Source organism: Paralichthys olivaceus, chromosome 2 (genome assembly GCF_024713975.1).
Source record: "Paralichthys olivaceus isolate ysfri-2021 chromosome 2, ASM2471397v2, whole genome shotgun sequence".
NCBI classification, from domain to species: domain Eukaryota; kingdom Metazoa; phylum Chordata; class Actinopteri; order Pleuronectiformes; family Paralichthyidae; genus Paralichthys; species Paralichthys olivaceus.
The window spans coordinates 11,182,434-11,208,838 of NC_091094.1; the positions used below are offsets into that span (position 1 = coordinate 11,182,434).

The 26,405-nt window shown below is 40.5% G+C and overlaps 1 protein-coding gene and 1 long non-coding RNA gene across 2 annotated transcripts; one reads left to right on the top strand and one right to left on the bottom strand.

Annotated features, from left to right (window-relative positions):
* Positions 1-1,118: 1,118 nt before the first annotated feature.
* Positions 1,119-19,273, bottom strand: mmel1 (membrane metallo-endopeptidase-like 1). The gene is made up of 26 exons (XM_020101458.2): positions 19,203-19,273; positions 18,077-18,323; positions 17,531-17,980; positions 13,350-13,517; positions 12,926-12,970; positions 12,579-12,638; positions 12,297-12,458; positions 12,084-12,164; positions 11,269-11,364; positions 10,815-10,933; positions 10,361-10,426; positions 9,532-9,666; positions 9,211-9,300; positions 8,752-8,888; positions 8,568-8,661; positions 8,346-8,474; positions 7,430-7,528; positions 7,259-7,342; positions 6,571-6,674; positions 6,061-6,119; positions 5,818-5,937; positions 5,517-5,650; positions 5,314-5,379; positions 5,110-5,205; positions 4,499-4,575; positions 1,119-4,218 (listed from the first exon to the last, which is right to left on the bottom strand). Exons 4-26 carry the CDS (start codon positions 13,504-13,506, stop codon positions 4,119-4,121), a joined length of 2,310 nt encoding a protein of 769 aa, XP_019957017.2. The 5' UTR covers positions 13,507-13,517; positions 17,531-17,980; positions 18,077-18,323; positions 19,203-19,273; the 3' UTR covers positions 1,119-4,118.
* Positions 11,242-12,388, top strand: LOC138412214 (uncharacterized). The gene is made up of 3 exons (XR_011244705.1): positions 11,242-11,370; positions 11,797-11,956; positions 12,160-12,388. It is a non-coding gene; the product is annotated as an uncharacterized lncRNA (long non-coding RNA).
* Positions 19,274-26,405: the final 7,132 nt, after the last annotated feature.

Here is a 26,405-nt window from a genome sequence, read left to right on the forward strand (position 1 = left end):
TTTGAGAAACAATTGCATGATTGTAACCTGACAAACAAGGACTATGCTATACATACAAGTAAACATACATAAACATATTTTACTTTCAGGTATTTTGTATAAAAATAATGTTTTTTCCGTCTAACCACCTATGTGTTATTTTTTTCCATCTGTTGTTCACTTTCATTTTGACAGTTGTGAGCATTTTGTTATATCTTCATAAAACTTTCTAACAAACAAACAAAACAGGCCAACAGACATCCCTCTACAGTACAGCACCTTATTTTCCTGAGACATAATGTGATAATATACAAATTTCATAACAAATCATGTGCCACCTACTTATGGTTGGAAGATTGTAGTTTGTCCATATCAGCAATGTATTTTCTTGCTCAGCAAGTAAGGTTGCGTAGTAACCATAGAAGTATTGGTGCGTCTGGGTGCTGGCTAAGGGGTTTGTTTACTGTAAAGTCTTGCAGCACAAACAGTGAACACACAGGTTACATGATCTGTTCAGTCCAACTTCAACTACATATTTTGCTAAGGGCCCAAAGTAAGGGACTCACAGGCCCCCCTCTAAACAATAAATCTGATATCGGCCTGTTTTGCATCCTGGGAAGAAAGGCATTCCTCAGTGAGTCATTAGGCAAGAGTTGTGTTAGTAAGGATTTAAATTCTTCACAGAACTCACAGCTCATCTGGGCTTGGTGCTTTGCTTGTTGGGAATTCACAGCTCCCTTGACTTCCTGCTCTGTTACCGGTTTATTAAGTGTTTTCCTCCGTAGGTCTACAGATTAAAGTCGATTTAAATTAGGAAAAAAAACTCAGAGGGGTTGTTTGCTTTTAACTTGTTATTATTCCCTAAATCTGTTTCCCTTTTTTTCCGACAGCATTTTAAGAGTTTACTTTTATGTGGTTTGTTGCCAAATTCCTATAACCTGTTTATCACGATTCTCCCTTCAGCTTTATGAGTGAATCAGGAGTTCAGAACAGCCTCGATAGCCATCAGTGTTTTTAAATTAGCCTCAGAGGGGTCCTCCTGCCTCTGGGAACATCTTTTTCCTCCTGCACAGGATCCGAATCAGTCCCACATGGGTTTGTTGGGTTTCTATATATATAAATGTAATTGAGACTTGGGGTCACAGTTGAGACAGTCACTTTAATGGCAATAATTACAGATCACAAAAATAGCAGTTAGTCTAAATAATTACATAGCAGCAGGAACAATCATAAAACATCTGAATGCTTGCAAAGCAACAAGGCTATTTCATAAATATTCAGTAGATAAATAAACTCCTCTGATGGGTATACACTATAGATGAAAACATGTTCATATATAGCAAAAAACATTGAGTTGTACTTGGCTGATAATTTCAAACCCACACAATTGAACACCATGTAAGTGAACAAGAAATATACTCTTTCTGTCTTACCTGATTTGAAGCCTTACTATGCAAATACAGTCGTATAGAACATATCTACAACAACACATTTTATATCATGTACTTCTTGTTTTCACGAAACAGTTTTGAGCTGTTTTACTCATTTTGAAGAAAATCTGACAAACGATACAAGAGTCTTAGCTGTTACTCATAAATCCTCTGAGCTTATGACGTGGCCTCCAGCAGTTCTTTGAGTAAAGTCTTTTTTTTTTTAACTACACTTCACACAGAAAGTGAGATGAAAAGATTGATACCATTCTCACATCTGTCCGTTAAGTAGGCCGGAGGCTAAGCAGAAAACAGCAGCTGGTTAGCTTAGCTTAGCACAAAAACTAAGAAACGGGGAAGCAGCCGGCCTGATTTTTCTGAAGGTCATTATTAAATCTGAGTGTGAAATCAGCGAGTGAATGGTTGCAGCCGTAGACTGTATGTAAAGTTGGACAACCTATCTCCACTTCCTCCCATGATCCAGACATGAAGCTAAGATATGGAGCAAGGTCCCGACGATAACATGCTAGACCAACCGTGACTCAATCTCAGCTGTCAATCAGATATTTCAACCCATCGTCATCGCGTCAAATAACTAATTAAAACCAATTTAACTGGAAAATGAGGACTTCAGAGTGATTTTTGACAGAGCCAGATTAGCTATTCACCTGTTTTTACTCTTTATGCTAATATAAACGACCTGTTAGCAATAGCTTGGTATTCAATGAATAAATATGAGCGGTATCACTTTCCTCATCTGACTCTGAGACACAGGTTTCCCAAAATGTTAAACCTTTGCTATAAGATGGCGGCACACTATATCCCCTTACATTGTGAGTAAAACAGTTACACTGTGTCCCCTCCCTCTGCTGAACACAACAGTATTTACCAATATGTGACGATTGAGCAACAGACTGAGAATAAAAAGCTTCAATAAGCACATTCAGTTCATCAGCCTCTGTTGAGACCTAACAGTCGTGTTCAGTTTACCGAGGCATTCTGAATGTGACCAACGACAAAGAAGACATTCAAACTGGCTGTGTGTTGTTAGCGTGTGTGTATATTTTCTTTTCCGCCGTGTTTGAAAGCTCTGTTCGGCACAGAGATGGTGGCTCCGCTACATCCAGCCTCTCTTAGGAGTTGTGTTCAGTTTTGATTCTCCTGTCATTACTTGTTAATAAAGGTAGAAAATAACAGTCCTGGCCCTGGCCGCCTCTTTAATGACGAGCTCTATTGTTCAGAGTTGCCCGCTCGTGGTTCGACCACAGCAGTCACCACGCTTCAGCACACTGCACTTCGCCCTTTCATCTCCGTCGGCGCTGATCAATGCGAGATCAGAAGGCAAACCACTTCATCAGCTGCCTGTCCATGGGTGAGTGTATCTGAGGGGTTTTCTTCTCCACTCCCCTTAGTGTGTAATTGGCTATGCCCCCCCCCCCCCCCCCCAAAGGCTAAAATTCTAGTAATCACTGTGTTCAAGTCTTGTCTCAGGAGAAAGTGGAGTAAAAGAGAAGGCCAGTTCTTCTACACACTGGCCACCCTTTTTGGTTAAATGTAACATACACATATCATACAAAGAGATATTTAAAAGTTTGAGCAATTTAAAGTACGAGTCGTCTAATAAACGGCAGGTGTTGGGAATTTTAGAACTAAAATAAACCAGAATGAATTTCAAAGGCTGTAAGTGTGTGGAAGCAGAAAATTGTGGGGGAGTGGGCTTCAAACACACAACACAACTGGGATTAGCGTTTTACAGTTCACCTAAACATACATCTAAGTGATTAAAGTCTGACATGTCGTTAACCAATAATGCAATAAAGTGACATTTTCATCATTATCACGTGACTACATCCAACGAGTGCTGGGGTTTTCTCACTAAAATGTGGTAGGCCACCAATATTTTTTCAAAACATCCGTATAATGGTTTGTTACAGCAAACACTTCTGCACCGAGGACTGCAGGATGTGACAAAACTGCAAAACTACTAAATGCGTCTCCAAACTTTAAATATTCATCCAGTGTAAAAACGTTGACAGCCACAGCTCTCAGAATGTTAATTTAAGGTTAAAGCTGCAAAGATTTAACAGTCTTAAAGTCTTAAGGTAATTTGTTTCATGTAACAGTGAATAACCAAACTCTCAGAGTGTGACTAATTCTGCTGTAGCTTTCACCAGCTTTGAATTTCTTTCAGACTCGCACTTCAGTCAGTGTTAGATTGGTTCACCATTGTTTTTTTCTAGCGTGGCACAACATCTTGAAAACAACACGTCGGAGGATAGACACAGAGGAAACTCAGTGTCAGACGTTAAAGGATAAATCACAAAGATTTGAACCAGATAATTTTTTTTTTAAATGATTAATTCAAGAAAAGGCAGTCATGTATTTAAAGTCTTTCACAAGATCTTTTGTTTTCTACGTTATATTTTCAGTCACGTCCCCACTCGTCTTCTGTTGTGGGACACAGCAAAAATAAGAACAAGTGACTGAGAGACAACATTTCAAACTTGAGAACATACTCAAGCAAGTTTCTTTTTTTATATAGTACACAACATATTTCAAGTTTTGAAACTTGAGAGCTTGTCAGTCTGCATGAAAATAAACTGGAATAAGTCTTCAGCGGAATGATCTCTGTGGGTTTACAAAGTAAAACTTATTCTTTTGTTTTGAGTGGCCCATATCAGGACATAATTATTTCATGAATATAACCTTCTACCAAACACGACATTTCAGCTCAGGGTTCATTGGACTGCCCTTCTTGCACTGGAAAGCTTCTGAGAACGCTTCGAAATTCTGGAGAGATCCGAGCACCCTAAAGACAAAGGATGAAAAACATTGAAAAATATACATAATAATAATGATAATAATAATAATAATAATAACAAATTCCCTATTAGCGGGAATTTATATATAGCGCAAGGGGCTGTAGATGTAAAAGGTAGTTAAAACAGATGATTAGAGATGATCAATGTTACGTCTGTAAATAATGATTTGGCAAAAACACAACCTCCCCGGTTAAAGCAGTAAATCCTCACTGTTTTTAAAATGTGCTGTCTCTGATTTTAACACCAGGTCATACTGAAGCTGATTACCTGTATTCTAAGGGACTGTGTGAGTCGGTCTTGATGGACTGGCTGGCATACTCAGGTCGATAAGCACCACACCACACCTGGAGATAAAACAGTTAGAGAGGGAGGAGAGAAGAAGAGAGAAATCTGTTCAGAAAAGCTGTCATTAAATGTTAAATCAAAGTTCCTGCAGATATTTTCCATTAAAAAATGAAATCCACAATTCACATCTCAGCTCAAATATTTATCATAATTTATTCAGAATGTGTAATAATATCACCTGTTTATAAGATATTATAACAATTTTGATAATTATCTTAATTCACAGCTCTTATATGTGCAGGTTTCACAATTGTTTTCACTCATGTACCAACACAACTGACTTGTTGCTCTCGTGCACTTTCAGTTTTTGGTTTGTTTTAAATTCCGTGGCATCAAAAGGGTGTTTACTTTGCAGCTTTCCTCATTCTCTATGTTTTTCAGCTAAGCACTGATTTTTATCTGCGATTGTTTCAGTGTCTCACCCCCTGACGCCCTGTTTACTTCTCAGGACCAAACATCCTCGGAAAAATGCTCCTCCTGACCTTTCGCTCTCGAAACTTTCAGTAACAAAACATACCTTCAGTTATACTCACTTGTGCAAAGTTAAGAAAGAAAAGTTGCTTGTGATCCATGTCGAGCCCAGGTAGACGTGGCTCCTCGCCCTCCATCTCCACCCACTTCAGATAAGCCTGTAAAATAAACAAACACATATACCTAAAAAAATTTGATGTGCAGGAAATAATGTTTAGTTTTCATTGCCTTAATATTAAATGTGGTTAAGTGCTTTTGAACTGAACCTTAAATGCTTGACGAACTCCTCCGTTGTCTGCAATGTTCTCCCCCAAAGTGCTGATTCCACTCACCTGTCGTCACACAAACAAAAACCACACACCGACGTGAAACCACTCATTCTGCTGGTCACTTAATACATGGTTCACACAGTCGGGGATTACAGCTGAGACAAAACCTCTCATTTCACACAGGCCACACAGGTGCTTACGTTCTGTCCACCTGCTAGCTTCCAGTTGAAGTTGCCGTACTGTTGCACCATGCACTGTGACTGCTCTTTAAAATGCTCGGCAGAGTAATTACTCCACCAGTTCAGCATATTTCCATCCTTGTCAAAATTACGACCTGTAAGGAGACAACGTGTGAGGTTAAGTGATGTTTTCATGTTCCAAACTTGGTAGCATTTGAAAAACAGCTTGTTTGACAAATTTGAAATGGGTCGTTCTTATGATAAACTGTATTTATACGTTCAGGTTTCTAAAAATATCCACCATGAGTCACTAGCGTCTCACCATTGTCATCGAATCCATGTGTGATCTCATGTCCGATAACCATTCCTATTCCACCAAAGTTCAGGGCCTGGTGCTGATGTTTACTGAAGAACGGCGGCTGCAGGATCCCAGCAGGAAACACTGGACACACGAAAACAACAGGAGTGAAAACACTGTGTACAGGCAGCACTGACAAGGATTATATTGAAGAGAGACTCAGTTATTCTATGAAAACACCTCTGAGGACCTCACTGAGGCTCTCACCTATCTGGTTTCTGTTGGGTGAGTAGAATGCGTTCACCACAGCAGCACCAATGATCCATCTGAGGGGTGATTGAGAAAAATGGATTAAAACCCATAGAAAAGCACGAGCTGCATTTTCAGTTGGAGGAAGCAGGATTCACAAATGGAGCATATTTTGCTCTGTGAAAAAAAATATTTAGACCTTCATGGTCAATGTTCTTTGATTCTCTTGATGAGGACACACGTCGTTTTTTTTCTTGGGACTATAAAAGCAGTGAATTGGTGCAGCATGTCCATTTCATTAAATTAGTTTTTTTATATTTAGGCTGAACACGACCTGGTTTATCATCTTGGGAACAGACAGAGGAGCAAAAATGAAAAACTGTCTCGCAAACCATTTTTGTGTAATCCAACTCACTTAGAAGAGGAATTTGTGTTTTAACCTTGGATGACATTTTCTGTCCAACTTTCCTGAGTACACGACTTTGTCTTTTTACAAAATAAGAGCATTTTGTACAATCATCAGCTTACAAGTCAGGATCCACCGGCTCTCTGAGCTTCTTCAGACTCTTGTGCGCCTCAGACTTCAGGTTCTCCAGGATGTTCTCAAAGTAGTGTTCTTCACTGAAGTTCAGCTGGGAAGAGAAACAGGAAGAACTCAGTGAAAGTGCATCTTTAAGTTGTTATCTTTACCAAAGAACTTATGTTTTTTTCTATGTTCGTTTGTCAGTTAGTTATCAGAATTACGCAAAAACTGCTGAACTGATTTCCATGACTTTTTGTGGAGGGGTGGGGCATGACCCAAGGAAGAACCCATTCAATTTAGGGTGTTTTTAAACATTTTCATTAATTTGTCAGAGAACACTTCTTGGATCATGTTTCGGGGACTGATATTTATGTGTGTGTGAAGAATCTGGATGTAGTGAATCTGGATTTGTTTGTTTGTAAGTAAGCAGCATTACACAAAAACTACTGGACGGATTACCACGAAACTTGGTGGAAGGATGAAGTTTGGCTCAGGGGAGGGCCCATTACATGTTGGTGCAGATCCAGATTAGGAGGCGGATCAAGGATTTTTTTTAACTTTCTCTCACACATTGCAAGACAGCGTGTTTTTTAAGTTCCCATGGAATGATACATTGAATTAAATGAAACAAATCAATCATACTGTCTGATATTTATGAGTGTGCCTGTAGACATGGACTCAGTGTTTACTTACATGAGCGTACTCCTGGTCAAGTTTCAGGTTGCCTTGCTGTAGAATGTGATCTGGATAACCAATGTGCTCCTTGATTGCCATGGCCTATAAGAGAAGCAGAATAATCTGTATGATGAGAAAACATGTGGGGAAGATCGTCCATTATTCTCTCAGTTTGACTACAAACTGCACCTTCTCTCTTGCTTTCTCTTTTGAGGGAGCGTCCATCCAGCTTAACTCCTCGAGAGTTTCCACATAGGCTTTCTGGATCTTACCGATGAGGTCACTGACCTGGGAACATTTAGAACATATCTCAAAGATTGAAGTCACAATCCAGTACAGAAGTAACGTTGTCATAATTAAGAGCTCCTGGTAACCAAGACTACAAATTAGAGGATGTTTTCTTTCATGGCACAACATTTTTCAAGATATGGACACAAAATGCTGGATGTACCTGTAATACTTGACGTGTTTTTAACATCACTGTATTTGTTATAATTATAATTCTTACTATGATGACATATGTTATATTATTTAAACTGCATTTTGCTGTACTGTCATTGTAGATTGACTTAAGGTATAGGATAAGATAAGATCGTAAGATATCTTAGTAAGATAGTCAGAATGAGGAAGACATTAGAATGTGTGAAAGTATAAAATAGAATAAAGTATAGAATAGAGTTGTAATATAATATAATAGTTATAGTTACAGTTTCATTAGAATAATGTGTAACATTAACATCTGCCATCAAATGCATTTCCTAGAACTAAACTGCATTGTGTTTTGAATACTTGATAAAAAGAATATTTTATGTTACGAAAATATCGTCATTTATAATATTACAAAAGTGAATACAGAAGAATGAATGACTGTAGACTCGTATCTTGGTGACGCGTAATGCACAGTGAAGCTTGACAATTGACTCTTGGCCGCTCCAAGTCAATTTGGTGCACATAATGTATGTCACACCATGAACTTCTGCGCACGAGCTCAGGCATCATAGTTTGACGTAAACATCTGTTGTGGTAGTAACTGATTTCCATGCTCTGACAAATATGAATATCCGATTGGTTCAGTGGTGTTAATAGACCCCAAAAAACAACTCACCATTCGTTTACTTTCTCCAGCGAAGGTCTCACGCACGTACAGAGCGCCAACTGCGTTCTCCATGCTGCTCTGGACGTAACGCACACATTCCCGCCACCAAGCATCCTCCACTGTCGTCCCATAGAGAGTCTGTCCACACACAGACACACACACACTGGATAACTGATTGTCACTTGCTCACATTAACATGTGTTCTGCCCTGTGATGCCACGCACGTCGTACCTTCCTGTATCGGGCTCTGGCATCTTTGAAGCGGCGGCTCAAGCTATTAACTCTGTCAATGATGAGCTGCCAGGTGAGGTAGTTCTGTATAGTTCTGCAAACGTATATTATTTGATAAATTCAACCTGTTCTTTAACGACTGAATCTTTATAGTGTCAGCGCCTGACGTCACTTTTGTCCTGACCTGGTGCTGTGTCTGGAGAGAACATCATTCATCTTCTCCAGGTAGGGGGAGCTGTACACCACCACCTCCTCTTCCAGCTGGACCTCAACGGACACACTCGACAGCACACCTTGAATAAATCGTGTCCAGTTAAAACCCTGGAAAAGAAATTTTAACATGTTTAGTTTTGCTGACTATGTTTAGGACACCACAGGTTAAGGTACATTTGGTTTACAGCATTTAACAGAGATTCTTGTTTGCTTTGCTTTTTTCCCAGGAAGGTGGAGGAGGTTCATAACAACGAACTCCAGAGACAATAAGGAAAACGTTCATCTCTATAGATTCAACTACAGGATGATGGCAATAATCCCACGGACTGGGAGGTGGAAACATCCTCGTTCACTTCATTCAAAGATTAAAAATGATTTGATCTGCTCTTTGTTAATGTAATGCAGAAGAAAGAAGTAAAATCTCACTTACATTGAAGCTGAACGTGCTCTGTAGTTCACCCAATGTCATCTTGTTGTAGAGAACTGTGACATCTTGGCGCTCCTCTGCTGGTGATGTGGCCTGTCCAGCAACAAGGAGGAAAAAAAACACTTTCTATAGAGTGATGGTTGGTTTTATATTTACTGAAAGGAAACAGGTTAAACATTAGCCTGATCTCCCTGGTTCACACTAAACTGAGCCTGGTTCTCTTGTTGACAGGAAGCAGAGACTAGAGATGCTCATTTATCACCTCTTCATTATTAATTTTCCACAGGTCCCTGAATTCCATTTCCTGTTGTGGCTGGCACTCACATTCGCGATGTCTGTCTCCAGCTCCAGCACTTGCATCATTTCCTCCCAGACACGCTCGTCATCCTGGGTCAAGTTCCTGTCCTCTCGGGTTATCTTTGCGATAGAAAACATGAAGTGCAGGTAGGCCTCTCGAACCTGTGGTACCAACAATCAAATAAACTGATAATGGTGCCTGCACAACAAAATCAAGGTTGTGTCAGGAAATTAGTTTTTAATCTGCCAAGTTTGCCAGATCATGTTTGTACAATCATATCGAGTCATAAGACTGATTCAGTTAAAGCCCCAACAAGGAACTTTTCAGTTTGTTTTAATTTGGCGCCCTTTGTGTTTCCATCATCTCCTGACGTGGAAACCTTGGCCTAACCAGCATGTTTCTTTTTGTTGCTGTATGATTGATAACTGACATTATAATTTAGTTTTAGTACCAATCATACACTAACACTAACCCTGCCATAAATGGTTTGATCAGACCTTGCAGGTAATCCGACCCAAACACAGCCACTGAGAATAGTTTATGGAAAAAAAGCAAATTTTCTCCCTGATTGTCTCCTTTGCTTTGTAAGCCATAAAGAGACAATCTAATATGAGAATAACTCACTGTCCAATGTTCAAATATGAGTTTGATTGTTTAACTCAAACCACAGAGGTAAATGGAATATTTATGCTGCTTGAATTAAGTTGTAATCAAGATTCTTTACGAATCCAATGTTTTTTTAGTTTTTTTAAAAGCCATTGATAAAAGCCACAATCAAACTACCTGCAGGATCTGATGCAGTTGAATAAGGAGGCGTATCTTTCTTTGTGATTTATGAGAACTTTATGGTGTCACCTTTTTGTAGTTTCCATCATTGAAGTAATAGTCTCTTGATGGCATTCCAAGTCCTGGCTGGTCAATCTGTTCAATATACCAGAAGAGCAATAACAAGAAGCACATTAATTTTTACAGTGTTTAAAAGATAAGGCAGCAATACTGTAAACTTACTAATATGAATATAAATATTTTCTGCATATCCAAAGCCTGATAAAACGTATTCCTCTGTGCCATTAACTATTTTAAACAATATCAAAAACACTGACTGACTTTTGATTCACATGTACCTACACGGTCCTCCTGTCATAAATACTGTTTACAGCACTAAATGCATGTTAATACGCAGCTGAAAACAGACCTCAACAAGTTCACTTTACCCCTGTCTGAGATAGATATAGAATAAGTGCAGCCTGGTCTGTAATTACTGCATAAAGGTTGATGTTATTTGTGCTTGGATAAACAGTAATCTCACATAAATGATATGACGCTGAGAGTCCCGGTCATCCGTCCAAACGTACAAGTCCAGCAAAACTTTCTTGTGGAAACGAGCGGTGAGCTTCGCCAGCGTGTCCTCGAGGCTCCACACCTCCTCTGTGAACAGGAAAACATCAGAACTTCATTTAAACACAAAAGTACAAAAAGTATTCCACAGGGCTGCAAAGAGGGGGCTGCTCCTCTGGAGCTTGGGGAAGAGCAGTGTAGACTATTTAAAGCATCCTTCACAGTTCTGAGTGAGGACCTGCTCCTCTTCCCACTCCAAGCTCCTCATGTGACTGCTCAGCTGGAGAGCCTCAGCTGGCCTCTGGATTCCATCAACAAAGCTTGTTCTCAGCAGAGTCCAAACGTAGCTGTTTTGTGAGTACATGCATTTGAGTAGGAACATGGATGTGAGTAGGAGTGTGTGGATGTGTTACAGGTGGTGGTACCTGTTGTGGTGTTCCAGTCGTCTGATGCCACAGGCCAGTCTCCGATACTCTCAATGAGCGTCAGGAGGGGCAGGGAGTCACGCTGCTCTATGAGGCCTGCAGGTAAAATACCACATAACAAAACAATTAACATATAACAGCAACACTGGAGTCTATTTGTTCATCGTTAGTGAGACTGAAGGATCCTGTTGTGTGTGGTCAGGGCTGAACCAGCTTTGGTGGTGTAACATGTTATTGCAGCATAAATACATGCGTATTATGCAGGTGTATGTGCCTCACCTCAAAAGGGTTAAATAAAGGATTGATGCACAGGGGTGGCACAGTGGTGTAGTGATTAACACAGTCACCTCACAGCAAGAATGATTTTGGTTTGGTCTGGGCCTTTCTGTGTGGAGTTTGCATGTCCTCCCCACATCTGTGTGTGTGGTCACGGGCTTCCTCCCACAGTCCAAAGACATGCAGCTTAATTTAATTGCAGACTCTAAGGTGACTGAAGGTGTGAGTGTGATTTGATTCTCTATATTTCAGCCTTGCGGTACCCTTCCTCTCGCCCAATGTCAGCAAGGATTTGCTCCAACCCCCAGCAACCCTTTAAGGATAAGTGGTGGAGGGATGTCTGAGCACACGTTTATCCTTCCTTCCTAAATCCAGAGGATGCTTCTAATGACAGTGGGCCACTTTCATATGGGTAAATGTTCATTGAGCAATAATAAAAATAGTTTTGTGTTTTTTCCAGTATTATGTATTAAATTGTATTTATGTAGCAGAGTAGAGGGAGGCTGTCCAATTGTTAGAGTGAGTGAACAGATCCTTACTCTCATTCATGCAGGAGTTGTAAAGGATTTTGGCCTTTCTGATGGCATCCCTGTCCTGTTCGTTCTCCATCTCCAGAACACCTGCAACAACAAGACCCATGCAAACATTTCCGCTCTGAATGAAACCCACGCATTCAGCTCTGAATGCCACCACCCACTGACCCCCAAAGGTTAGACCCACGACCCTGGCGTTGCGCGACTGTGCCAGCTGACCTTTGAGGACAATCTCCAGCTTGTCCCTCAGAATGTCAAAGACGCTGTGACGGGAGCTGGTCTCCGGGATGACATGGCGCTCCAGCCAACCCCCGCAGGCATACTGGTAGAAATTATCGCAGGGCTTCACAGACTTATCCATGTTCTGTAAGAGCCGAGCAGCTAGCAGGGAAAGAGACACACATGGACAGGATGGTCGGTATGTGGCCTTTTTTGCGAGGATGGGGGTTGACTTTGCAAAAGGAATCAGCAGGGAGGCAAAGAAAAAACACTTCCTCTCACCTGCTGTAACACAGTCCTCAGTTGTGCACACATTGTTGAGGTTGGAGCGAAACAGCTGGCCTGGAAAAATCCGTGTTGACACATGAGAGAGAACGTGAAGAGACGGGTGGGTGTTGCTGTATAAAGTGTACAGCTCTAAATTCTAATTAGCCTGGATCTACAGTCTGTGTGTGACCGTCGATGTCTGTGTCAGCAGCAACTTTCACTTTTGTGTGGCACTGCTGATGAGGCAGTAAAAAGAATTACAGTATTACAGTGACTATCAGAGGTGCGGCACATATGACACATGTTGGCCCACTGATTCCACAGCGTATCCTGCATTCAGTTTACAGGATTAAAAGACTCACCCTGTCGTGTTGAGCTCCTTGACACACTTGGCCTGTTCGATTGTTCTGAGATGGATGAAAGAGACAGATTTCGTTTATTCTAAATAATGATGAAAACTACAACACCTGCAACATTGAAAAGCGCTGCATTACAATTATGTTTGCACGGAGAAAATAAAGTAATCTTTTCTTTTAAAATAACTTCAAAAAAAGAGCCCATATCTGCAGTTAAAGGTCAGAAAAGTCAGAAAACAGTTATTATGAGCTGATACTCCTTTGTGAGTAACATTGACATTTAATCTTGGCAGATCATTCAATCAGTTGTGTGTAAAGCACTTCATGGTCGTTTTGGAGATGCTTCTACTACCACCATCATTTCCCTGTTTCAAGCAGACACTTCATTACTGCTGCCATCTGTAATATCTGGACCTGACAGAGCCATTACCTTTCACAACTGATGTGTAGAGGACTACCAGCCCGGCCAAGGCACAGCTGACCAACAGCAGAAGCACGGACAGACTGATCTCTGCAACAGTCCAACGATGCTTTCCAGGTTTACTTGATTTCTCCATGATATCCATTTGACTTTCGGATTTGCCCATATTCCTCCTGACTGTGGGAGAGACACAGTGAGAGTGTGGGATGGTCCAGGCAGAGAGCTACCAGTGTGTGAACATGTGTGCGTGTGTGTGTGTGTGTGGGCTGTGGGCTGTGCAGTGATCCATCAGTAAACATTGCCAGCTGACCTGCAGTGAGTGAGACTGAACTGCTGAACACCTACAACAACTTCACTGACAATTGTTGGGAAACTGTCTAGTTGCAAAAAAATTGTTTGCCACTTTTCACCTCACTCTCTTTTTGTATCATCACTTTTATAGTTATTGTATCGCTATTTTTTCTTTCAAAAGGAATTGGTAGATTTAGTTGGAGAGTTCATTGTCAAATAATTGAAAAGTTCTGTAAGGCATTTAATGAAAAAACCCTTATGCCATTGATTCCTGTGGGTCAGAACCCCCCAAAAGGGTCCTAATATGATTATATATATGATTTGCTGAATACTACATTGAATATATAATGTGTTTTAACATCCATCAACACTGTAATCTTACCTGCCGTGATATTACAGTACATTATATTACAGATGTTGTCTTTTTCTCCATATGGTGGAGCCATAATGTCTCACTGTATGAGGCTTTGGCTGTTAAACAGATTACTCTCTATAATAATTGTGGTTCCACAGTGTTTACCTCACCTGTTCTAATAACTGACCATATTTTGTTCAACATATAACTTCATTTGAAACATAATTTTTTACTTTATCACCGAGCTCCATCTGTTGCAGAGGACAGAGAAGAGTCATTGTGTACAGTGACAGTTATGCTGGAAACGATTTGGCAAAGAGTAAATTAACCATTAAAGTTAATGTGTGTCTTTCAATTGTTGAAAAGACACACGCACACACACACACACACACACACACACACAAACCCAGCTTGTACAATAATTATGTATGTGTGAAGACAATATTGCAAATGAGCATTTGTGCGGGGGACAAAACGGCAATCACCCATGGCTTTCAGCAGCATCGCTTCGCATCTATTCACTCTGCAGCACCTGTTTCTCCATAACCAGCCCCACGGCCCTATCATTAGGCCTGACAGGGGACGGGCTGTAAATCAGAGGTTCACACTGCTGTGCCCCATTAGCCTTTCCTGATGAATACTCATGGGCACATATCTGTGGCACTACAGTGATGAAGAGCAGACAGGGGCTTGTTAGAGCTCCACTGCCAACCTCAGCATCAGATTGCACAGTAATGCTCTCTCAGGCCAAATCCTGGCTTACTGCAGTAAAGACAGGCCACGCTTTATGGAAAAGTGTGTGATAATGTGCAGTCTGCTGTGTCAATACAAGATTGGTTGCCCGGCAGGAAGAGATATTTACATTTTTATGTCATCATCAAATGACTGTGCTGCTGTTATGTCCAACCCTCACTGCTTATTATCTGTCAGGAGACAGGAAGAATTTGTTTTTGAAATATTTATAGTAACATGAATTTCAATGACAAGAATTCATCCATTATATACACCATTTATCCTTTGAGGGTCATGGGCCAATGCTCACATTGGCCAATAGGTGGTGTACACCCTGGACAGGTCGTCAGTGTATCACCAGGCCAACATATAGAGACAAACATCTATTCACACTCACACTCACAAGTCGCCTGTTAACCTAACCTCAATATGCACGTCTTTAGACTGAGGGAGGAAGCCAAAGAAAACCCACACAGACACGTGAAGAACATGCAAACCCTGCACAGAACCAAAGACAATGAGGCAGCAGTGCTAACCACCACACCGCTGTGCCGCCCCAGCAACAAACATGATGAATATTAGGTTGATGGCTCATTCGTAGCTCAAAACATCATGATGGCTGAAATACACAAAAGGATAAATAATATTTTAATCCTTGGAGAAATTGGATTTTTCTAATCATAGACATAATTCAGACTCACTGTGCTTTGAATAAATGGCATCAGATTTACACAGGCCAGTAAAAGCAGGCCAGCCTTAATTCCCTTCTTAACAATAATAATTTATATAATACAAGTTTTAGTCACTGGGAAACAGTTAGTGTTTCCTTGATCACTGTCTTTAACTATCTCAGCTTTGATGGTTTAATCTTGGCGTCTTTTTAGAGACAGCTCTCTCCTTTTTGTTTTTTTAATGAGGAAAAAATAGCAAATGTACTGTCCCTGCCAACGATTACATGCACTGCTGCTGTTGTAGTAAAATATGCTATAGAGGTGTTTTTCTCTCAAAAATAATCACGACACGGACACCCACAAAATCTAAGTTAGTAATGGTTAAGTTGTGTGAATTGTACTCAAAATAATATGAAAAAATACATTATAGTTCGAATAGTATTAGACATTGGTACCTGTAAATCGAAATACATTTTCTGAGTAAAGTCTGCATATGAGCTCCTCAAACCCTATGGTAAAGACCAAGGATAAACAAGACCTGAACAAGCTGATGTCTCCTCATTGCTGTGAGTGCAGGATGACAGTTGACCCTAAGAAGAGTGATCTGCATTTTTATTAATAGCAAATAAAATAACAAAATACTGGCAACAAAGTTAGAGGAAGCAGTGACAGAGAAAATGTGCTTCACACGCTGCTGTGAACAAGCTTCTATTTGTCAGCTGCAGTGACACTCAGTACTTGAAGCTTTTTAAAGCACTCAGAAAACTACAGAAACAATCATGGTGTGTTCACTCTGCTCCAAAGAGTTTGCTGCTGATCCACTGACCTTATAATTAAAGCTTGTATCAGCCTTGTTCTATACTGAACTGGACACCACAGGTTGAACAATGCATCAATACTTGTACTGAACTGATCACAGTCAGAATCCCTACACTGCAACATGAGAGGTCATGCGTTTAATGCACGTTAACTGAAGTGCAACATAGGAAAAGATGACACGATCAGTAACGATTAGATTCAGCAAAAGTGATGTGTCACTTCCACTCCTACATCTAGCATCACCTCGTGAGAGAGGGACTGATTGAGTGTCACTTCTCTCATTCAAATCACTTCATTCAAGTCAGTCGAAAGACTAGGCGAAGGATCACAGCCCTGTTCACAGCCGCCGCGATGCACAGAGCGTCCTTTGATCATCTTCTGTTGACTTTGAATCAAGCGGTTAAGTCAGAAATGTTTTGTTCAGTGTGGCACAAAAACTAAGCCCCGATAAGCAGCGTTTACAGGCTTCACAGCTCAGAGACCACCTGACTGCAGAGTGTTTCTGTGGCTTTCACAGTCAGACAGCTTTTGACAAGCAAGTATAAGAACAAAACATTCATATAATCCAATCAAAAGCATTGACCGAGAGTAGATTCTTTAAAAGTGATAAAGTAAATTCACCAAATTCATCAGCTCTTTCAATTTCAAATCCAGTAGAAAGGGGCAGCATAATTAAAAATGTGTATTTATTGCTCGGCTCTGATGCAGAGAACTGACATTACTCAGAACAAAGTGAGAACACAGGCCATACTGGTTTTTATTTCTGCACAGATACACACACAGGCAGGCGATAACTCTGTGGCACAGGTGAGAGGAGAAATATTGCAGGGCTCCAGCGACACCAATAATTCAGTTTCTTCAGCCTGATTATTTGTAATTTGACCTCTGTAGTGAAACATTGTAATTAAAAATAAAATCCTTCCTCTGAAAGTGAGACTAATCTGTGTGAAATGTTTTTAAAGGTTTAAGATTAAAATGCTGCCATGTCCAGTGACTGGTGACTGGTACTGTTCATCTCTGAACTTGGTGCTCCCAATCAAAACAAGGATCCCAGGTCAGGCTGCGCCAGCAATCTGCACACTTATCTCCAATTTGGAGCTATTCACCACTGACCGCCCTCACATCTGTAATAATAACATCTTGCACACAAAAAATCCAAAAAGCCTTAAATCTGAAGGTGACGTTCATATGGAGGACGGTCCCTGTTTTAAATCTGTCCTGAGACAATCTGCCACTGCCCTCCCACCTCTGAACCACCTCTGAACCACCTCCACTTTGGGCACCTGAGCAGGAATCTCAGTCTAAAACATCCTGAGGCTTACCTTTGTGTGTGGATGGATGATGTCCCTGAGCCTTACCCCCCCACAGCGTGCTAATATCTCAAACACCCCTCCTGAGCATCCACTCAGAGCTGGTGTGTAGAGAAATGAGTCTGTGCTGCGGGCTGAAGGAGACGTTATCCAGTTCAGCGCTGCTCAGGGAATGAGTGAGGCAGCCGAGAGAGGGAGAGGGGGAGCAAGAGGGAGGGAGAGATAGAGAGAGAGAGAGAGAGGAGACAGATGGGAGGTGACAGCACTGGATTGTTTTCGATTACATGACTGTGGAGGGGAAATTGTTTGGGATGTGTGTGTTTTGAAGGAGTGAGGTGGGTTAAGAGACGTGTCTGTGTGAATCTGAGGGGCCAGCATGGCTCTGGTGACATTGAGCATCAGTTTTTGATGTGTTCAGTGTCCCCAGCTGCTGATCCCAAAGTGCAGAAAGATCTGAAAGGCCTGCAAAGACACAAAAACATGCATTTAAAGTGTTCAGCAGATTTAACATCTTTGTATTTACACCCTCCCGTTATCATCCATGCACACACCACTCACCAGTGCTGCCCTTGTCATCCCTCTGTCCTCTGGTGCCAAGGATGATTTGTCTTCAGGGACATCTCAGATGGCCGTGGTGTGCCTGGTGGGGATCTGAACCCCGGCCTGGTGTCAGATTGAAATGGCACAGTGCCCTGGCTCATTATCAGCCTGATTAACCACACTAATTAGCTGATAATAAAGGGAGAGAGTGGGGGCCACAGTGTGTTCGGCTGATGCTCGTAGGTGCCCAGTTGCTCAGGTGATGCTACCCGAAACAAGATGAGAGTAAACAAGTCAAGCACAGAGAGATTTCAGTCAAAATCTAAATAGAAACATGCATTTAAGAAGCATTCGTATGGAATCACACAAAAAGAGAAAAATATTTCAATTATTCAATAACAGTTGAGGTTGCAATAATCTCCTTTGCCAAAGAGGTTATGTTTTCACCCCTGTTCCCTGTTTGTTTGTTGGTTGGTTTGTTTGTTAGCAAGATTACAAAGAAACAACTGGACTGGACAGATTTCTACGGAAGTAGTGGAAGGATGTGATGATAGTCAGGGAACAGCATTAATGACAAATGTGAAAGTATCGTAACAGAAGCTTGAAATGAACGTGTTTTTGGGGAAAAATAATAATACGTGAGCCAAATCCAAGCAAAAACTACATTAAATAAACAATACTTTCATAAGCCAATATTTAGATGAACAAGTATTTAACTCTACAGATCTAACCACATAAAAAAAACGTGAATAAATACGTAAATATAATTTATTTTAGTGAGAAAGTTCAAGCTCCACTTCTGATTCATGTACATGCCGTAGAGTAAAAGATACAATATAATAATGATCAATCTTTAATTATATATTTTTACATTGAAGTTGATTACAATTTATTCAGGGCATGGGCATTAATAGAAAATGTAAAAACTGTTCATAACATAACCAAAAATATTTGGTGAAGTTTTTAGTCATTCCTGTTTAATACTGACTTGAATACATCAACGAAACAAACATCCGACAATTTGGCAATCCTCGGAGGATAGAGTATAAAGATTTTTGCAGGATGGAAAGGAAAGTCAAAAAATTCTGTCAAAGCTCTAGTGGAAAAGATAAAAATATTCATGTGCATAATAGTCTAAACTCACCATGACTTATTCATCATCCATGGTAACACATATTGGTCACGTGAGCACTTTCTTGAAAGACTGGTTCAGGGTCTACATCTTATTCCTGCAGGGAAGTTCAGAGAAGCACTTCCTCCTCACAGAAATCACCAAAGGCCAAGAGACAACATGTAATCAGACATTCCGAGTAACATTTCTGTCCCTCTGAACCATGACGTCATCTCACATGCATGGTGTCGTGGGTTAACTGCAAACCAACGAATAGCAGAGCACGATGTTAAAGTAGTAAAGTAAATTTATGATTCTGAGAGGAAAGCTTTATCTTATCTCTATTTACATAGGAGAATCTGATGTAATTGAGCTTCTTTTCTAAGAAGAACATCCGTGCTTTTGAAAGTCGGGTTGCTTTATCGGAGCGTTTTATTTTATACCTTTTTAATCTATTCTCCAGGATTCAAAACCTTTTTACTCTTTACCGGCTGTGTCTGTGCTTTCTGCTCTGAGCTGCAGCATCGTCCGCTCATGTGTCACTCGTTCTACAGTATTTCTGCCATGATCATTAACTTTAAATCTTTACATTCTGCAGTTTTCAGTCTGAATATTGCACCGTACACACTTGAGTTGAGTGCGGACCACGTCCCAAGTCTAATTACGTTTAAATAAGGAACCTCAAATTTGATTATTGGAGATTTATTTGCTGTTAGGCAGTGTATGCTTGTGCTCATACAGGCCATGAACAACTACCCAACTGTCTCAGTGATTAGTGGATCTGAAAAACAAGCTTGAAAGCTTTTTAATTAGGCTATTGTAGAAAGCTGCTACTGTATGTATTTGATGGAGAAGGCTGTAAAACTTTGCTAAAAGCCTGCGGCAAAAATTAAATGTGTGCTTGGAAACTCCCAGATTAGAAAAGGGGGAGTTGGCTGTTGCCAGTAAATATATTTTGGTAAAAATTGTCTAAAATTATGCTAAATTACAGGTTGCATAATGTAGAGAAGATAATAATGTTCGTTTCTTTTACAACAGACAACCTAGATTTAAAAAACAGCAGCATGTTCTTGTTTGTAGACAGATTCATTTGCCAGCACATAATATACAGTTTCTCATATTGTTTTTAGCCTTAAGCTATTTTAGCGCCTGCAGCTTGACAATAGCAGTAATCAATGCTTTATATTCTCCTCTGCTTGTTAATTATGTCCCGTGTTGAATATCGTCGGATTAGGCCGTCCAGCAGCGTAAAACCAAAGCAGCCCGGAAAATCTGAGTTTTTTTAATTGCAATGTTTTATAACCATGATAATTTAAAAAGACAAGCTTTTTAACTGTGACTGTGCGATGAGGTGATGCTATCTTACATTTGTCCCTTCTCACAAAAAAGAACAACACTTTAGTCTCAGTTATATAAGTGTGTTTTGCTGACAGTGGTGAGGATTGGATGATTCTTTTCAGATGCAGTCACAGCTGCTGAGGAAGTCAGTCTCTCTGATATGACAGCATTAGGTGTCTTGATGCGCTCTCAGTCAACCCTGTGGCATTCAGTTAGATGTACTGTCTTCTCTCAGCCAGAAACAAAGGCTGTGATTAACTGGTATGTTCCCCCTCTGTTGATTTACTGCATGTGTTTAGCAGGCCTCAGAGAAGGCACACGCGCCATTAAGCACAGCAGTGACATAAAAGCCCCAGAATGAGGTCCCACTGTCGACTAACTCAGAGGAAACAGACCCGGAGCAAACCTCCCGGTCTCTGTCCCCATCTCGTCAATCAGCGTCCATTAGACTGTCTCTTCCAGGTGCAGTACGTTGAAATATATGTGACCACAGCATGATTGCTTGGGTCATCGTGGACATTTTCGCTGGCGTCCTCACTCCTCACTCTTACTCCTGACAAAACCCATGTGTGGCAGAGCATAATTGCTTTGGGAATGCATTTGTTGAAAAGAGGTTAAAAACAGGCCATTAAAAAAGAAATAGTAATCTACTTATGCAGGGCCTGCTTTATACAATGTGTGTGTGTATCCCTTTAGTCAAACATATTTATAACTGCACTGAAATAATCTGAAATAATAACAAAAAGGGAAAAACAAAGGGAACACAGTGCTGTTATATTCTAAATTATGTTTTTTTTCCACACTTCTGTGAGGTCAGTTCGGTAACTACTGATATCTACTTAAGTCAAACTGAACGTTTGCACCAAATTTGAAGAAATTCATTTAAGGTGATTAGGGTTTGGGGTTCCTCATGTTTCAACTTAAACAATAGAAACTATTTGAATGCAGAACTTTTTCTTGCACTGTTTTTGTGTATTTTAAAGTGTGGTATTTAATTGAAAGGCCTGGAAACTAATCAGACCATTGATTAAAACACAACAAATGTATTCTCAAGTTTGTGTTCCTAATTTTGGAACAGAGTTGCTTGTGGTGACAAATGCTGCTTGGGTTGCTCCTAATCCTAACAATATCACTTTAAATCATCAAATCGACATGACCGAATCACTCTCTCTTTGGTCACTGAAAGCTGAAGTGACAATAAAGCAGCCTCCTGACCGAGGCCTTTTACTCTTCACTCTCCTTCCCTCAGGTTGGAGCAGTGAGAACACCACTGTGGCAGGTCTAATCCTCCTTATCTTAATAGCATCCACCACTATCTCAGCAGCAGTGGGGACAATCGACCCTTTCCCTTCTCTATCAGCAAAAAACACTTTCCTCACCAATCCCGTTGGTCACCCTCCTCTGTCAGCGTGGCCCTTTCCCTCTCCATCAGACTCTTCGGCTGGTCCATTACTCTCTGATGTTGCCTCATCTTGTTCTGCTTTGTCGCAATCTCCCCCAAGCAGTATTTATTAGGAGATGCCTGCTTCCAGAAAATATATTAAAAGCTTGTTGGGAGATATTGCAGCTGTTCAACAGGAAAGATGGTCCAGGTTTTTGATAGAACACACTAGCACACACATACAGCAAAAGACATACACACACAAACATGCACACACACACACACACACACGCACACACACACACACACACACATAGTGGGATGTGTACCTTGTCTTTGGGCTATTTCCTTTGTTCCTTTGCCTTCTCATACTCCCACTATGCTGACGGCCACTCTGCAACAGAGGAGTCGAGAGACATTTCAGATCAGATTGAAAAACGCAGAGATACCTGCCAGCAGTGGACCATGTTGTAACACCAGGTTTCCTTTTTAAGCCCTTCACACACACACACACACACACACACACACACACACACACACACACACACACACACACACACACACACACACACACACACACACACACACGGGTGATACATTTTTTTCTCTAAAGCAACATTTTATCAGAGGGATCTTGACCGGTAACTTCTACAATGGGTTTACTTGATAAGAAATACCAAACAGCTCAACATGAGTGTAATTTTCCTCTCCTGTCAGACAAGAACAGAAGGTTCAGAGGTTCAGTCACCACAAGGTCAACATAACCGAGCGCAAGAAGGCTGGAAGAATGTAGCCTGGTCTAATGGGTCAGTATTTTGCATCAACAGTATGATTCCTGTATGATTGGCACAGTCTCAGCCCTTATTCCAATCAATCATGGCTTGAATCTCACAGTCAAGTGTTGATCATTTTAGTATTGTTGCTCACATGTGGATCCCTTTAAAGCCTTAATTTACCATCTTCTTATGGGTACGTACTCCATGATAATGTTCCATGTCACAAAGTAAAAAGGTATCTTTGTCATGATATAAGTATTACAGGAAACAAACACTAAGTCAGGTAGAAGCACTGAAGATATCTTAATAATTGGAATTTACACACGCTCTAGTTTGCTGGAGACTGCAATTGACTGGAAACCAGGGTAGGTGTTTGCTGAGCAAGGGCTTGGGCTAACCCTAACCAGCGCCAACTGGGAACTAGAAGCAGGAGTCAACAAGGTCATTGATACAAGAAAAGATTTGGATGACAGCTGGGACCCCCAATGCAGAAGCAGACAGAGTGTCAGCCAGAAGCTCTGATGCAGAGGCAGACTAGGATGTCTGAAGGCTGTGGGACACCATAGAGCCTTAGTTAACCCTAACTAAGGCTCTATGGTGCTGCAAGCTTTGAGAATCTTCAAGACCAATGTTTTCTTAATGGTGAAGATCCAGAGATACCTCCAAGGAGAAGCAAAGTGAGTTCCCGGGAAATGAGACTGCTCATGGAATATAGATAACAGGTATTCTGGCTGGGGGCTAGCATGGCTGGAGGATAGCCAACTGGGGGGTTGGCTGGAGGCTAGAAGGCCAAAGACATGCTGACTGGGAAGCAGGCTAGAGACTAGCCAACTCAGACACAGGCTGGTGGCTACAGCAGGTTGGGGCACTGGCTGGTAATCCAGAGTATTTATAAAGTCCTTAAGTTTGTCAAATAACTCTTAAGCTACAGCTTTTTGGACACTTTACTGTGAGCCATCCTCACAGCAGCCTCTCGATACCACCTCCCTCCTGTCTTTCTTACACTCAGTATAAACATTCATGAGGGAATAACACAAATCATAAAGTTCATACTCAAGTAACACATCTGTTGGGTTCATAGGAAGACATGAATGCAACAAGGCTACAGAGAGTCAAACAATAGGCAAAAGGTCTTTTGTTGTTTATGTGGTAGTTCTACCAGACCTTCATTTCACAGGACAGGCAGCACACAGAAGAAAACACAGGTCAGGAAACAAAGATTCAAAATATATTCATATCAAGGAACATAAAATACATTCAATAATTTTCAACTGCCCCCGATTTCTCCGAGTTGTTAGATATTTGTTTTCCACCATTTTCTTTACAAACACCTTTATTTTCCTTAGGTAATGGCATCAAAACCATATTTCGTAGGTCATATTTTTCTTGTTTGATCAATTTTTGTTTTGTTTTTTGTTGTTGGTGTGTTGGTTATCTGTGCCTAATGAACAATGAAGCACTCTGGCGGCAGGCAGTAATTGCTTGGAGCCCAACAGTAGGGGTGTAATTAGAGAGACAAGGAGGAGTATATGACTTCATGACTGGCACCGTTAAATGATAATGGGGTGCAACTCCACACTACTGTGGTCAACTAATCATACTGGACTGGCCTGGACAGCTCTCAGTGCAAACGAGCCGTGACTGGAATACTGAGCAGCAGCTCGCCCACGCAGTTCCACACCACTCGCACCACGGGGATCAGGCATAAGATTATGGCTGTGACCCTGCAACACCTGCAACACTGTCATTAGTGCCATCATGGATGGACAGGTTTAATGTAAATACACTAATGCCATCAAGCCTTTTAGCAGAGGTTGATACTACTGTCGACACTTTCACAGGCACATGTCCTTGAAGAGTGACACCGTGAGAAGAAAGTCAATAACCATCAGTCAATATAAATAAAATGATGATTATCTCTTGCATGCAGATTGAACATGAACATGTACAGATGGTGGAGATTTGGTAATATGCATAACGAGCTCCTCAACCTACTTAGTCCTAACGGGATATCACATATAGTGTCATGTGATTTGTGCATAATTATACAAACATACTGAAATGGGCATGCATCTTAGAAAAATTGTTTTGTTAATCCTGTTGGAAATTATCTTGATTCATGGACCATTTAAACCATTACTATTTGTTGTACATTTTATTTTGTAAATTTCCTCGTTCAAATTACAAATTTCAATTCTAATGTCAAATTGAATACCATGTTATAAGAACTGTTCAGTTAATCTATGAATTGGTACATGCATTTACTCGCAACTTTATCTATGCATGCTAAATCAAATGCAATCCAACATAAAACACCTTATGATACTTATGATGTATAATGCGTGTAAGATCATGTGTTAATAAAAGAACATGTTTGGGTATATAAGATAGAGGGGGTATTGTACTCAATATAATGATGTCCAGTTCAACACCACTGCAAAATATCAATAATTAACTAATGATTAAACTGTGATCTCTGACATTGTCAATCAAAATTGTACATTATAATCTGTGTAAATGTAAAATGTATGGGTGATGACTGATGTAAGACCCTGAATTGGATTTTTCTTTCTGCCGATTTGTCTCCTGATGGGCTGCACAGTCAGATAGTAAAGTGTGTCTCCACATGCTGAAAATCTCAAAACAAGTCATTTATACTTTGGCCTCCATTTCAACCCACAATTATTACAAAAAGAAGGATCCTGGGTTGTACATATATGGGATAAGTTTGTTGATAAACACCTTCTGGACTTTCATGTTACCCATGTTTTATTGTTTTGTCCTGGCACCTGTTGCTGCCGTCTCGTAGGAGTTTCCTGTTTGAACTGCCTGCCCTGACATTTACTCCTTCTTTCTACCTAATATGGTTTTCTGTGGAGAGCTGCACTGATGCTGTTTTGGCTTAACTCAGTTCTCAAAGGCGTGCTTCATATCTTCAACGAACTGTGGTGGTCTTAGTTTTAGTTTTATCTATTCAACGAACACAGTTTGTTGAACTCAAGTTCTAGTTTATTAAATATTATTTTCAATATGACCTGATAAAAAAGGTACATCTGACATTAAGCACACTCATATTTCTAAAAGTGGTTCATTGGAGGTTGTTAGTGGAATATAACTGAGTACATTTTAAGGTTATATAAAGCTTGGTAAATAAGAACACAGAGTATTGTGCCTGAGTATTTAACGATTTACATGAATCTACTCCATGGTTGACCAGCTACTACATTTAAGTCATCTGTATCAAGAAAACTTTGATAAATAAAAATATACCAGTATGAGATGGATTACTCTGCATATTTTTGCTCTTTTATTTGTATACTTTCATCTTCATTTTGGACAATTTCCTGCTGGTCTTCTGTGGATTGGAAGTCTCCGTGTCTGACTCCATGATGAGACCAGGACTCTGTGGGGTCACATCGTTCTTCTTGTCACTGATGATAGTTCTGTATGCCTCTGGCTGTGTTTGGGGTTTGTTGTAATCAAAACTCGATCAGAAACTGGGCAAAGGTGTTAACTGTGCTGGGGCTCCAAGCCATATTACTTCACATCTTTTCTACCCACATAGTTTGATTAAAAGCAGACTTGATGTGCACGACTCACGTAGGCCATCAATTATCACAGGTCTTCCACCCCCCATATTGCCTTTTGTGTATTTTTGTTGTAAGACTTGAATTATTATTTTAGTTTATATTAAGCTCATATGTTCTTAACTTATGTTTGATATTATTTCACAAAGTTCAG

Bases quoted from the DNA above. Each gene is read 5' to 3' on its own strand.
- mmel1 (XM_020101458.2), bottom strand. From the start codon at position 13,506: ATGGGCAAATCCGAAAGTCAAATGGATATCATGGAGAAATCAAGTAAA. The intron at 9,667-10,360 runs GTGACACCATAA...TTGGTACCACAG, and splicing joins ATGATGGAAACTACAAAAAG to GTTCGAGAGGCCTACCTGCA. The intron at 6,120-6,570 runs GTAAGCTGATGA...ATCACCCCTCAG, and splicing joins GAGCCGGTGGATCCTGACTT to ATGGATCATTGGTGCTGCTG.